General features: G+C 46.2%; 1 protein-coding gene across 5 annotated transcripts in view; it reads right to left on the minus strand.

The window, feature by feature from the left end:
- LOC147452863 (cAMP-dependent protein kinase regulatory subunit-like) overlaps nt 1-14,190 on the minus strand; it is a 144,424-nt gene that overhangs the window by 83,265 nt on the left and 46,969 nt on the right. For 2 of the 5 annotated variants that reach the window (XM_086518451.1, XM_086518448.1), the window contains exon 2: nt 13,458-13,656. The exons of 1 other annotated variant lie outside the window; for it this stretch is intronic. In XM_086518451.1, coding sequence (XP_086374577.1) covers nt 13,458-13,637 — 180 coding nt within the window. In that variant the 5' untranslated portion in view covers nt 13,638-13,656. Of the gene's footprint in view, nt 1-13,457; nt 13,716-13,749; nt 13,949-14,190 lie in introns of all 5 variants that reach the window. 2 more of the 5 variants (XM_086518449.1, XM_086518450.1) reach the window with 2 other exon arrangements.

Consider the following 14,190-nt stretch of genomic DNA (forward strand, 5'->3'; position numbering starts at 1 on the left):
TACTCATCCTTGTACTTAGATGGCCAAGTGGTCAATCTTCTCAGATGTGAGCAGGCTTTTGAGACCTTCTGTTGTGCATCGGGCGCACTGATCAACTGGAGAAAGACAGTGGCTTTCTGGGCTGGTAGTGCTTCGGTGCAAGATCGGATGCCAGGAGAGGGTTTCAGGTGGTTTCCCCCAGGGACTGCAATTCGCTACTTGGGTTGTCAGGTTGGTTTGGACTTGTCTCCCGAGCAGCAGATTGCTCCTCTTCTCCTATCCATCGGGAGAAAGCTGTTGCATTGGAGCTCAGCACCACTTTCGCTGGCTGGTATAGTAGTAGTTGCCAACCAGGTGCTGTTGGCGACTAAGTGGTACATCACTTCCTGCTGGATCTTCTCGAGTTCTTGTATCAGTCAGGTAGAGAGGCTGATCACGAACTTTCTTTGGTCAGGACGTGACACTCAGATAGCCCGAGCCAAGGTGGCTTGGTCGGTCATCATGCTTCCTTGTTTTCAGGGAGGGCTTGGGATCATTGATCCAGCACAGCAGAGCAGAGCCCTTCTTGGGAAGTTCATAGTCAGAGGCCTTCTTCCAAGTGAGGAGCCTTGGAAGGAGTTCTTGCTACAGAGGCTTTGAGCCAGGGTGCCTCAGTCAGGAGGCCCTTGGCAACCTTCGACCAGGTGGATCTTTACAGAGATGCGCCGAGTTGGTTTGAGCAAGAGACTGGAGACCGCATCGCTATGAGTTTGCTTCGATCTTGGGAGTTCTTACGGCGTGGCTTGGAGCAGAGACAGCCAACGTGCACGGAGGAGCGCCTACAGCAGCCCCTCGTGTGGAACCCCATGGTTAGCACTCAGAGAGGCCACTTGGTTGGTAGCCGGCCTCATGTTTCCTGGGGTCCCATGGCAGCAGGTCCAGCGCGCTCTCTAGGTGACACAACTGGCATATCCTAGCCTTTGCTGGTACTCTCCTAAATCTACCAGTGTCAATCTCTAGCTGATGCGATGATGTGTGCATCTGACCAATAGCACATTCTATCCCATAGGATAAATGAGTGTCCATATAGGCCGGTCTAATCACATATCCATCTTTTGTTAGTTGGAGAAGATGCTCTCTATAGAAATCCATCTTCGTACCCAAATCCTGTGTTGGTTGTATCCATGTTCTCCTAGTATCTAGCTGAATCATATCCTGACGTATGAGTCGAGTAATCTTTGTCCTGTGAGAGATAGGGAGGGTGCATCCAAGTCGTGCTGGAACGGAGGCAGTCTTATCATGCTGAAGCCATGTGACTGAAACCATGATGTCATCTACCAATACCAGCATGATGTGTCCCCTTGTAGTGCTAAGCTGTCGAGATGACTCAAGGGCTAGCCGAGCATATCTATCTCTAGGGAGGTCCCATAAGTTATGCATGAAGGATACTGATCTAGTAAGGGCCTCGACCACGAGAGGAGGGGCAGCTAGCTCGGCTCGAATAATCTCATGTGGCACTGAGGCCTTAGCCCGAATCATCTGAGAAATCATAGAGACTAGAGGCCTCTCCATACATCTCCATCCATCGGTGCTACCAAATCTGCCATAGTGGTCCACCGAGGGTCCCCAAATCTGAACCCCATAAAGCATAGCTAAAGCTGCTAGAGTGTCAAAAAGCCACAGCTTTGTTCGAGGTTCTTGAAACTGAAACTGCTGCGAACACATCTTCTCCAATCCTCCTAAGGCTACATAAGCTCTCTTCAATCTAATTTGTTCTGCTCTCCTCAATGAAAACACCGGTCCACTGAATACCCCAAGATAGGTGTATGCATCTATATACTCCACCGTGCCCTCGCCATATGTAAAAGTGGGTGTTGACCTCCTGACCCACTGTGGTGTGGTGTTAACTTTTGGTTTTCCCCAGGTTAACAGATAGTCCACTATCGTGGGAAAATGTGTACAAAGCATCCAAATGACGTCCTGACCCACTGTGGTGTGGTGTGGTGTTAACCTCATAGAAACAGGGGACCCGGGGACGGGGGCCTTTATGGCAGGGACGAGACGCGGGACGCTGGATGGGGGACGAGACGTGGGGACGGGACGTACAGACGTCCCTCATAGGTGGGACGCGTCCAGGGACGCGTGCCCCGGGTGACGGGTGCGCATGGGACGCGTGCAAGGGGCCCAAGGAGAAGCCACTTTCAAGCTAACTTGCCAAGAGCCTAAGGCCTCATACTACATATTACATAGTACATACCCAAGCCTCAAGGGCTTCAAGGCTTCAAACTTGACTCTTGAGCCTTGAGGCTTGCTACCTGAGCCTTAAGCATTGCCCTCCCCTCTCGAGTCTCTCCTTCCACGTCCCCGTCCTTGGGACCCGTCACGTCCCCGAGACCCGTCCCCGTCCCCATGTGACTATGGTTGACCTTGGTTTTCCCCAGGTTAACAAATAGTTCACTATCATGGGCAAATGTGTATAAAGCATCCAAATGACGTTGCAACCCCTCTAGGGAGTCAGAATATATATAACAATAGTGGGATCCATGTCCATGCCAACTGTGCTCCTCTATCACCATCCCTCTCAATGTAGTTAGCAACCTCATCCACATACATGCCAAATAGTGTAAGAGATAGCGGACAGCCCTGTTTCACTCCAACAGTGGACTAAACCAAATCAGAAATCCCCTCTAGAGTGCCTACATGCCCCACTATTGACTTGCATAGAGCCATGATCCCACAAATCAACTCTTTGGGTACTCCCATCTCCTGCAGTCTGTGCATCAATCTAGCTTCGGGCACTATATTGAAGGCTTTGCGAAAATCCACAAAGCAACAATAGAGCCGTCTTCCATGTGATCTCCCCTCCTCAATAATGGCTCTGAGTGTCAGAATATGATCAAGAGTAGAGAAACCTCTCCTGAAATCTGCTTGTCTTGTTGCCCATACACCCTCTCTCTCTGCCCATCTACTCAACTGTTGCTCAAGGATGGATGCGTACAACCATGCCAATGTGTGCCCAATCATGATAATGCGGTAGTTCCCAGGCTCCATAGGATCCCCTGACTTGAAGATAGGTACGATAGTGGACAAACTCCAAGTATCAGGTAGGCCCTCGCACATGCCACGGTTGAACATCACTGCTAGAAGCTCTACAAGCAGATCTCTGGCATGCATAAAAAGCTCTGCTACCAGACCATCGTGATCATATGCTCTCCTGGTCTTCATCATGTCAATAGGTTTCCTTACCATCTCGGCTGTACACGTGTGTGGGCATGGGTGCGGCAGATCTGAAAGAGGTGGCTTCCCCGCGACGGTGTAGAGGGATGATGCATACTGACCCCATACCTCCGTAGAAGTGATGACTGGTGGGGGAGAGTGCTCATGGAAGAGTCGCCATGCCTCACCTGAATCCTGGCTCAAAAACAACTGATATAAATCTTGCTCTAGTCTGGCTAGAAACGTCCTCTTCTTCCATCGTACCAAACGCCGAGAAGCAATCCGTGACTGCCTGTGAGTAATGACTCCTAGAAGTACCTCCCTCTAAAGGCGGGCTCTGGTCTCTCTGCACTCCTGATCATACCAGCTATTCTAGGGTGTGCTCCCAAAACGTTGTCACTGCCCAGGCTTAGTGTGTGGGTCTCCCCTGGCCAATCCCATATCACTAACATCCACTTCTCTCAACATTTCCTATGGGGTATCGTAGAAAGATGTCTGAGACTGGCCCGTCCTGCCATTAAAGTCTCCCAAAAGAATGACATCTCCATCCCTAGAAAACTCCCATATGTCCTCATCCAATATCATGTAGGGTGACTGCCCCTTGGGCGATGCATAATGAGATGTGTTGGGAGCAAAATAGCATATTGCAATGTAGAGTGGTCTCCCTGTCTCACTTTGACCCACATATATCTGGCCTGCTCATCTCTTCGAACAATACGAATGAGGGGTTGAAGCTCCCTTTTGAATAGGACTGCCACACCTCCTAACACCCGTCCTCTATGTGTTGATCTCACATCCTACCTACAAGTAGTCTCCCAATGGTATCCCTTCACTCTAGGTAATGTGCCGCACGGAGTTTGATGCGTTTTCGAGTAAAAAATAATGTCTCTTCCATTAAAGCTATCCTCAAATGCGCCTACATGTAGCTTCATTGATCCATTACAATTCCATGCTGCCATTTGTCACAAAGTGATGACGTGGCGGAGAGCAGAAAACCCTAATTTCTGGCTGAAACCCTAAAATTCCTGCAAACCCTAAAATCTGCCAGAAACCCTAATTTGCAGCAAACCCTAATTTCAGGCTGAAACCCTAATTCAGAAAACCCTAATTCTGCCGGGGGTGCCACGTGGCAGCAGCAATCCAGATTTCCGTGATTTGCGGCGGAATTTGTGCTGGCAGCTTTTCTTGCTTTTTCTACGCAAATAGCAAGAGAAAGAGAGAGAGAGAAAAAGTCTTTTGCTTTTTCTTTGGGACTCTCAGAGAAGAAGAGAGAGAAAGGGCAGATGCTTTTGGCTTTCAAAGCTTTTGATTTTGAAGCTTTTGGGACTCTGCTTTTGGGCATCCCTTGTAACCTTTAAATAAGTGGTGAGGGCTTCACTTCTCAGAGCATCTGGACGCAGAGTTTGAGAGTGAAACCATAGCCACTCTCTTGTACTTTGATTTGATTAATTAAAAGAAATACCGAAAGGGGCGCCAGTCTTTGGGGCCAATATCTCTAGGCACGGAACTCCGTCGGGCCAGTGCAAATCTATTGTGATCTGTGAATTGTTTTGAAGTGGTTATTTGGTGCTATCGCGGTTGATTCTTGACTTGGGAGTGTCCAAGTCTGTTACAGTGGTATCAGAGCACAGCCGATTTTCTCTTCTACGGGAAATCCGATCCCCAAATTTTTTTTTCCCCGGCACCTATGGCTTCAGGCAATGATCAATCGACTCCCTCTGCATCTGGAGATGCGGGCAGGGATCACAACGAAGGTTCCGGCATGGAGTATGGTCCGCCTAGGCCTACTCAGGCGGAGCAGCGAGAGATGGAGCATCGTCAATTGATTGATGATGCAACAAAATATATGAACCAGACCTCTTTGGAAGAGGTACAGACGGAGTGGCAGAGAACCACAACACCACTCCCGAAACCCGCTCTCAAGAAACCTTCTGCCTCCAAGAAATATACGGAGAAGGAACTGGAGAACATGGTTGATACACGGATTGCTCAGCTTTTCGACGTGCAAAAGAAAGACAAAAAGCACGGCAAAAAGCAGAAGAAAGGCACCGACTTCCCGGGATATTTGGGTCGTCGGTCGACATTCGACAAGACAAAGAAACTAAAGAAGCGTGTCAAGTTTGAAGGCTTACCCAGTTCTTCTTCTTCTTCTTCTGACAGTTCTTCTAGCTCTTCAGACTCGAGCGAAGAAGACAGAAAAAGCAAAAAGCGAAGCAAGAAACAACGCTTCGGAAAGGGCAAGAAAAAGGCAAAGAAGTCTAAGTCTCGCCCAGTGATGAGTGACACTTCTACAGAGGACTCGTCTACGGACAATTCAGACTCTGACAACGGAAACTTTTATGCGAACAAGAAGAATTTTAACAAAGCCAACCAGTATGACTTTCTCGAAGATAAAAGCAAGAAAGTCCAAGAGTTTAAGGAAGGTGGCCAAGCACTCAAGTTTGATACTTTTTCGGGATACTCCGATGCTTCGGAGGATTTGTCTTTTATACAGCAGATTGACATCGCTTTCACGGGAGGACGCTATTCAGAGCACTCCAAGATTCGGAGAGCTGTCTTTTATTTTAACGGGAATGCTCGCACTTGGTGGTCCACGCTTCTATTAAGTAAGACTGTGCCAGTTACATGGCTAAAATTCAAGAGGCTTTTTATTTCTTCTTGGTTGACTCAAGAGTTTGAACGAGATATACGAGCTGCTTGGAACCATCTCCGGATGACCAAGAGCGATACAGTGAATTCTTACTGTGAAAGATTCTGGAGCTCTTTTCTACCCGCCTCTTCATTCAAGAAGATCTCGTTCAGAGAACAGATTGAGCGGTTTACCTTGGGTCTACCTACAGAGATCCGAGATCACTGCTTGGAACAGAAGTCAGCTTCTATTCAGGAGTTGATGAGTCATGCGAAGCGGGGCTTTGCAATTCACTCTGACAGTCTGACCTACCACACAGATGAGGTCACAACACAACGACCCGGACAGACTTCTGGGAATGAAAGTAGAAAGAGAAAGAGAAACCCAGAGAGAAAGGATGCACGACCCAAGATTACTCCTCAGGAGAGAGCTCGCTTCATCAGGGAGGGGAAGTGCTTTGGATGCGGGGAACTTGGACACATCTCCGCGAAGTGCCCTAAAAACGCACAGAAAGAACGAAATGACAAGGACGACGAAAGGCCTGAGAGTTCGAGAGCAGCTGAGGACCGTGTACTAAAAGGCAAGATGAAAACAGGACTGGTTCCAGATTGTGTGGGTATTGATCCTGACACCATGGATGAGAGTACAGAACTTTGCCGAGCTTGGGACAAAGTGAAAGATCAAGAGGCCCTGATTTTCTTTGATGGAGGAGCCAAGGCCAACTTCATTTCACCGGAATTGGCAGCGCTGCTCGAGATTACTCCCGATCGGATGGGACCACTTGCAGAGGCAGTTCTAGCGGCACCCGGCAGGGACGTAGCCATTACACCTGTCATTGGCAAACTTCTGTTGCATTGTCAGGGGTATTTGGGGCATGAGGACTTCTTCATAATGCCTTTGGAGGGTTGTGATGTTCTCTTACGAATTCCCTGGTACCACAAGAACAACGCCGTGGTCAATTATCGGGCGAGAAAAGCGACTTTGACTACAGAAAAGGGCAGAACAAATGTACTTGATATTAAACTGAAGGGCGAGTCTGTCCCTATTGTATCGGCTCCGGCCATTTCAAAATTAATGAAATCCATTCTGTTTGTTTACTCGATCTTTATGAAAGAGTTGAGTGATGATGATAGAACAAATCTGTCTAAACTTGATAAAGCACGCCAAGATTCTCTACACTCTCACGCCGATTGCTTCTCAGAAGGCCTACCAGGTAAGTTACCACCTGCTCGTCCTGAAGATCATACTATTGATCTGATACCTGGAAGTACACCACCGAACCGGCCACCCTACCATGTGAGCCGAGCACAGAATGAAGAGATTATGAACCAAGTGAAAGACCTCTTGGAAAAGGGTCTTGTCCAGCCTAGTACTTCACCGTATTGCTCTCCACTGTTGTTGGTTTTGAAGAAAGATGGATCTTGGAGAATGTGCATCGATTATAGAGCTCTCAACAAAATCACCATCAAGAACAAATTTCCGATTCCTAGGATCGATGATATACTCGACAGGTTACAGGGATCCTCGTGCTTTAGCAGGATTGACTTGAAGACTGGATATCATCAGATCAGGATAGCGCCGGGAGATGTCTACAAGACAGCTTTTGGGACAACTTTTGGGTTATTTGAGTTTTTGGTGATGCCTTTTGGCTTAACCAATGCTCCTATGACATTTAACCGGATGATGCACAGGATTTTTCGAGAGTACAGGCTATTTGTTGGCACTTTCTTTGACGACATCATTGTTTTCTCCAAGAATGAGGCAGAACACAAAGATCATTTGCTTCAGGTCTTTCAGGCATTACGAGATCACAAGTTAGTGACTAATGCAAAGAAAAGTGAATTTTTCCTACAAGGATACACTTTTTGGGACACATTGTGTCGGCAGCAAGAGTGCAAATGGATCCGGCCAAGATAGAGACTATCCGTGATTGGCCCGACTTGAGGAATGTCCATGAAGTTAGAAGCTTCTTGGGATTGTGTTCGTACTACAGGCGGTTCATACGAAAGTTTGCAGAGGTTGCTTGCCCTTTGCATATCTTGACAAAGAAAGGAGTACCTTTCTCGTGGGGACCCACAGAGGTGACTGCCTTTCAGACATTGAAAGAGAAATTGACTACAGGACCTATTTTGACTTTGTCGGACTTGCAGAAGTCATTTGTGATGCTTGTGGTCGTAGTCTGGGTGCGGTCTTGATGCTAGAAGGCCATATCATAGCTTACGAGAGCCGTTTGTTCTCTAGGCCGGAGATGACAGCACAGATTTATGAGAAAGAGCTTTTGGCGGTTATCCATGCTCTTACTCAATGGCGGCATTACCTACTCGGAGCGGATTTTATTGTCTTTACAGACCATCAGAGTTTGCGCTACTTCTTGTCACAGAAGCAGCTTTCGGAAAAGCAGATGCGGTGAGCGAACATCTTGTCACAGTTCCACTTCCAGATTGTCCATGTGCAGGGACAGAAGAATGTGGTGGCAGATGCTTTGTCTCGGAAACCGTTGGTTCTGGCTATTTCCGCGATACATCATAGGAGCTTCAAGGATAAGGTCGATCAGTATGCCACAGATATAGATTTTGCAGATATTTTCACACGGATATGGGATGGGGAGACAGTAGCTGGATACTCTCTTCGGGAAGGCTACTTGATGAAAAAGACTATGTTGTGCGTTACACAGCCGTTGAGGAGAAAAGGTTATGACTGAATGCCACTATCCACGTTCTACGAGTCACCGCGGCATTGCTACCACCATGAAAGGGGTAGAGAGATACTTCTTTTGGCCGAGACTCAAGAAGGATGTGGAAGAATTTGTGCGCAGTTGCTTGGTATGCCAGAAGGTCAAGTTTAACAGGCATAAGGCACAGGGATTGTTACAACCTTTACCCATACCCACCCGCCCCTCGGAAAGTATAGTAATGGATTTCATTTTTTATCTCTCGAGAACGCAGAGTGGTCACGATGGAATCTGGACTGTTATTGATAGATTTAGCAAACAGGCTCATTTCATTCCAGTGAAGAAAACAGTCAAGCTGGATCATTTAGCAAGACTACTTGTGGCCCAGATTTTCAGATTACATGGCATGCCTGAGACGATTGTCTTCGACAGAGACCCCAAATTTACGAGTTTGTTTTGGAAGGCAATTTGGGAGAACATTGGCACGCGGTTGCAGTTCTCGTCATCGTTCCGCCCGCAGATTGACGGGCAATCCGAGATTGCCAATTCAGTGGTTCTAGATTTATTGAAGTCTTGTATCTCAGATCAGAAGACTCAATGGGAAAGATATTTACCTTGGGTGGAATTTGCCTACAATAACACGATACACTCTTCGACAGGGAATGCGCCATTTGAGATTATTGAAGGTGCTGCAAAGGTTCCACCCATCCTGAGCAAGAAAGATAAGATCTTTGAAGCGGATGAATATACGCAAGATCTGGATACGGCTTGTGCCAAGGTTCGCGAGACTTTGCAGAAGTCTCAAGAACGACAGAAAAAGGCAGCGGACCACCATCGTCGCGACATGAAATTGAAGGAGGATGATTGGGTGCTCTTACGTTTTGAGAAGGCACGCCTACGAAAGAAAAAGAGAAAGGAGAGGCTTTTTCCAAAGCTTAGTATGCGATACTACGGCCCTTTCCAAATTAATGAAAAGATAAATGATGTCTCCTTTCGATTGAAACTGCCAGATACTTGGAGGATTCACAATGCATTTCATGCGAGTCTCTTGAAACCTTTTAAAGGTGATGTGCCTGATGATGGGGAGCCAGATGAGCAACCTGAAGTGGAAGAAAACGAGGAGATCCTTGTTCTTGATCCTTGGCACATAAGGATACGAAGAATAAAGGTAAAGTCCGAAGGCGATCCTTGGTTAAGTTCAAGAATTATCCTGCACTTGATGCGAAGTGGATGGAGGAGGAGGACCTAGCAGATACTCCTCAGATTGTGAAACTTTACCTCGATGCTTTTGGTTTAGCATAGTCTACTCCAAATGGAGCCCAGAATTCAGCTTGGCCGGAGATCTGGTGCAGTGGGATGCACAAGAGGGGAGTCACTCCACTCCTTTGTCAACAGATGCCTTGATTTAGATACTAGAGTCACTGATGTCTCTTTGAGCTTCAGGGATACTGAGAGCTGACATTATTCTGCTGTATGACTTTATGAAATGGAATTCCTGATAATGATACTGATTTGTTTCTTCAGTTCTTTTGAGTGCAGGAACTGATAGACGAAATGACTGCAGCATTTTGGTCTACTTGATCTCGAATAGACATGGTTGCAATAGGGGTTAGTCAATCGGACATCGATGAGGTCCCGATTGGACCTAGATGTGATTGCTAGCTACATTGCCGATAAATCATGGTCTAAGATCCGAATGAATGTTGAATGTCATGTGATGTCCTGTGATCTCTTGTGATGTGACTGTCGATTTGGTACATGTGCTAGATGTGTGTTCCTCGTACGTTGGTACTAACAGTCAGTGTCTGCTAAGACGGTTTATGGCTTTTGTCGGTTTTGCAAGCGTAATCGCAGTCGATTACAATGCTTTCAAGAGGGGGGTATGTCACAAAGTGATGACATGGCGGACAGCAGAAACCCTAATTTCTGGCTGAAACCCTAAAATTCCTGCAAACCCTAAAATCTGCCAAAAACCCTAATTTGCAGCAAACCCTAATTTCAGGCTGAAAACCCTAATTCTGCCGGGGGTGCCACGTGGCAGTAGCAGTACGGATTTCCGTGATTTGCGGCGGAATTTGTGCTGGCAGCTTTTCTTGCTTTTTCTACGCAAATAGCAAGAGAAAGAGAGAGAAAAAGTCTTTTGCTTTTTCTTTGGGGCTCTCTGAGAGAGAGAGAGAGAGAGAGAAAGGGCAGATGCTTTTGGCTTTCAGAGCTTTTGATTTTGAAGCTTTTGGGGCTCGGCTTTTGGGCATCCCTTGTAACCTTTAAATAAGTGGTGAGGGCTTCACTTCTCAGAGCATGTGGATGCAGAGTCTGAGAGTGAAACCCTAGCCACTCTCTTGTACTTTGATCTGATTAATTTAAAAAGAAATACCGAAAGGGGCGCCAGTCTTTGGGGCTAATATCTCTAGGCACGGAACTCCGCTCGGCCAGTGCAAATCTATTGTGATCTGTGAATTGTTTTGAAGTGGTTATTTGGTGCTGTCACGGTTGATTCTTGACTTGGAGTGTCCGAATCTGTTACAACATTTTAAGGCTGGTCCCATAGGTCTCGCACCGTCATGTGGTGCGCTTTTCGAACACCACTACTCTCCCTCCCCTGCAGAAAGCAATTTTCCCTTTCTCCCTCCCCGCCTTGATCTTTGGCATCATCTCTTGTATGTGCGCTACCTGTGTCAAAGTGAGGTCATCACCCAAAAATATCCTAGTTTGGTAGAGTGTTGGTCTCTCCTTCAAGAATTCCTTCGTAGCTTTCAGCATAGGGAAACGTATAATGACTGCTCTTTCCTTAGGCCTTCGTTTCTCATCACTTCCCTCCTTGCCAACTCTCCAAGCACCTGTGTGTGTGAGCTCAGAAATACCCATGCGCTTCAAGAGCTCTTGCACTTCTTCTTCTACTTTTTCAGTGTCTTTGAGACCTGTAACACGCACATGAAGGGCTCTAGTCTCTCTCCTTTTCGCCTCCTCAATTGTCATATTGATGATAATGGATGCCGTTGTGGGTTCAGGTATCTTACCTTTTCCTTTCTTTGAGTTCTCGATCCACTTTTCATCTTTATCAACCTTCTCCTGTGTTTTGAACAGGTGCTCCATCCATGAAGAGGTTGTTCGTGCCTTCTGCTCTTCCTCTTCCCGTAGAGTTTCACCTGCTCCTTAATGCTTTCAAGCTCCTTTAACATTGAGAGTTGATTTTCTCTCTCCTTTGCGAGGGTATTTTTGCAAGCTGCAAGGTCTCCCTTAAGTGCTTCGATCAATGTATCCTTTTCATTCATGCGTTCTTCCATTTTTTATTTCTAGGATTCAAACACAGCAAGTGCATCCTCTAATCTTTTTTGCATCACGCATTCCATTACATTCACTTCTGCCCTCACAATCGTTTCCATTTCAGCCTTCAATGATGTGTACATCTCGTCACGCTTACTAAGCATCTCTTTGTCCAACTCTTTCATATCTACATATATAGCTTTTTTGTAAGTCTCCGCATTTCCATACATCTCTTTTTCAATGTCACCCCTCAAAAGGCCCAACTCCGCCTTGATCATCACCTGTACCTCCTCATACATTAAGTCATCTTTGGCTCTAGACAGCTTCTCTGCTCTCATTGAACCTGGCGATAGTGCGCTCTCTCGAAACCTCCGCCTAAATGTTGCCTTCGATTTGGGCGGGCTTCATAATATTATCATCCCCAAGGTCAGCTAGTTGGTCCATCCTCAGCTCGTGCTCAAAACCTGCTCAGTGTTGCAGTACCTGCTCGTGCTCAGGAAGAACCTGCCCGCACGCAGAACCCAATATCTCTGCTGACTTCAAGATTTTCGTGAAACATATGCTTTATTTTTCTTAGACTAAAAAGTGCTAGAGAGAGAAGATGGAAAGAGAGAGAGAGAGAGAGAGAGAGAGAGAGAGAGAGAGAGAGAGAGAGAGAGAGAGAGAGAGAGAGAGAGAGAATATGGACAAGCCCTACAGGCACAAGTCTGCTATCACAAGGAGAGTACAAGGTTCTGCAATGAACAATGTCAAAATGGGGTCGCCCCTCCTCCCTATATAGGTGAGCACAAAAAATGCACGACCCACTTGCATAAAAACTCCACGACCCTAAATCTGGGTAATAATGGTAAATATGGTAAATAATAGGGTGCCCACCAAAAAGGTCACAAGTGGCCAGCCACATGCCTAGAATCTAGCAAAACCTCACAAGACCAGGCACAGCCACAAAGAAGCCCTCACTCACAAGATCTAGATAGGGACAGTCAGAAGATGACCTCAAAAATCTAACAAAGATATCTCACAAACAATGCCAGTTTTGGGGCCAAATCATTTCTCCAAGTTGCATTCCTTGCTGCTCATGTGTCAAGTGCAGACTCAAACTGAAAACGTTACAACTTACAATCAACGATTCTAATTATATCCAGGATGACATGCACAATGCTGGTGAAATAGATAAGCAAGCCCTTATGCATAGTGTTTTCATCCATTCTCAATTTCTCCGCTACCACTGTGAAGTGTTTTAATGTCGTAATTCATCAAGATTGTTCGACACGCCTGTCACATGCTTATTGGTAAGGCCAACAGATTTGCACAGATGGAGAAGATCACCAAAGATTTAAGGACCAGGAGGGTAGAACATCTGAGAGTACGTGCAAGTTTGTAAAGAGCTAATTACAAATTAAAACTTGATGAGACAAATGAGCAGAGTTCCTATCACACCCCAGAAGTTAATAGGAAAGCACGCTGCGATAATGGATGGCACTTGCATAAAACCATTGATCCAGCTATACAAATAAGCTCCAGATTGATGCACACTTCTGAAAATAAGCATCTCTAATGATGCATGCAGTGAATGTATACCAACATGGTTTAGATATATGATACAAGGATGATTATATATATGTTTTATTCATGAAATTGCAAACAGTTATGTAGATTTTCTAGAAATTTAGATTGAAAGTACAATCTGTCCCACAGGAAACAAAGAGCAATACTCACTTTGGTTGTGAACATGTCTTCGGGGCATGTAACTTCGGCACAGACCGCGGATCTACGAACCGTTTTTAGCCTCTGAACAGCTAGCTTATCTTCAGCCTTTTGATCTTTTGTAAGGCCTTTGAAAAACACCGAAACCTTTGCTACAAGACCACGGCCTGCAGGAGGCTTTGAGGAAGACATGCCTTCTACGTCTCCTTATCTGCCGCACGAGCAGCCACAACAATATGACAAATATTTTGTCCTTCCACTCATTGAACGCTACAAGAAAACCATGGAAAGTAAAACGGAATACCGATGCTGTAGTGTAAAAGAGATTATGAAAAAGGGCCAAAATCTCTCTCCCCCTTTCTTTAGAGAGAGCTTTGATCCTTTGTCGAGAGTGATGGATTGCACTGATGGACCCTTGGACCCTAGAGTTGCCGAGAATCGGGCACGTTCTAACAAAGGACCCATTCAAAGGCAGGTGGAAGATTTCTTCCAGAGCGGCAGCCCTAAGCAAAACACCAAGGACATATCAATTTTCAGTCCACGGGGCTCTGTGGGAAAGAGCTGCAAAGATTTATCATCAACCCATCCAGGGAATTATCGAGAGGCATAGAGCAGCTCACAAGCTCAAGGCAGCCAAATTGTCATTTTTCGGAGGTATAAAAGCAACCCTAAGAATAAGCAGGGGCCTTGCTCAACTCACACAAGAAAACACAGCAGAGATTAGAGCAGCAATGGATAGGTCAGT

The sequence above is a fragment of the Adiantum capillus-veneris genome, chromosome 8, assembly GCF_014529385.1.
Source record: "Adiantum capillus-veneris isolate H3 chromosome 8, ASM1452938v2, whole genome shotgun sequence".
NCBI classification, from domain to species: Eukaryota; Viridiplantae; Streptophyta; class Polypodiopsida; order Polypodiales; family Pteridaceae; genus Adiantum; species Adiantum capillus-veneris.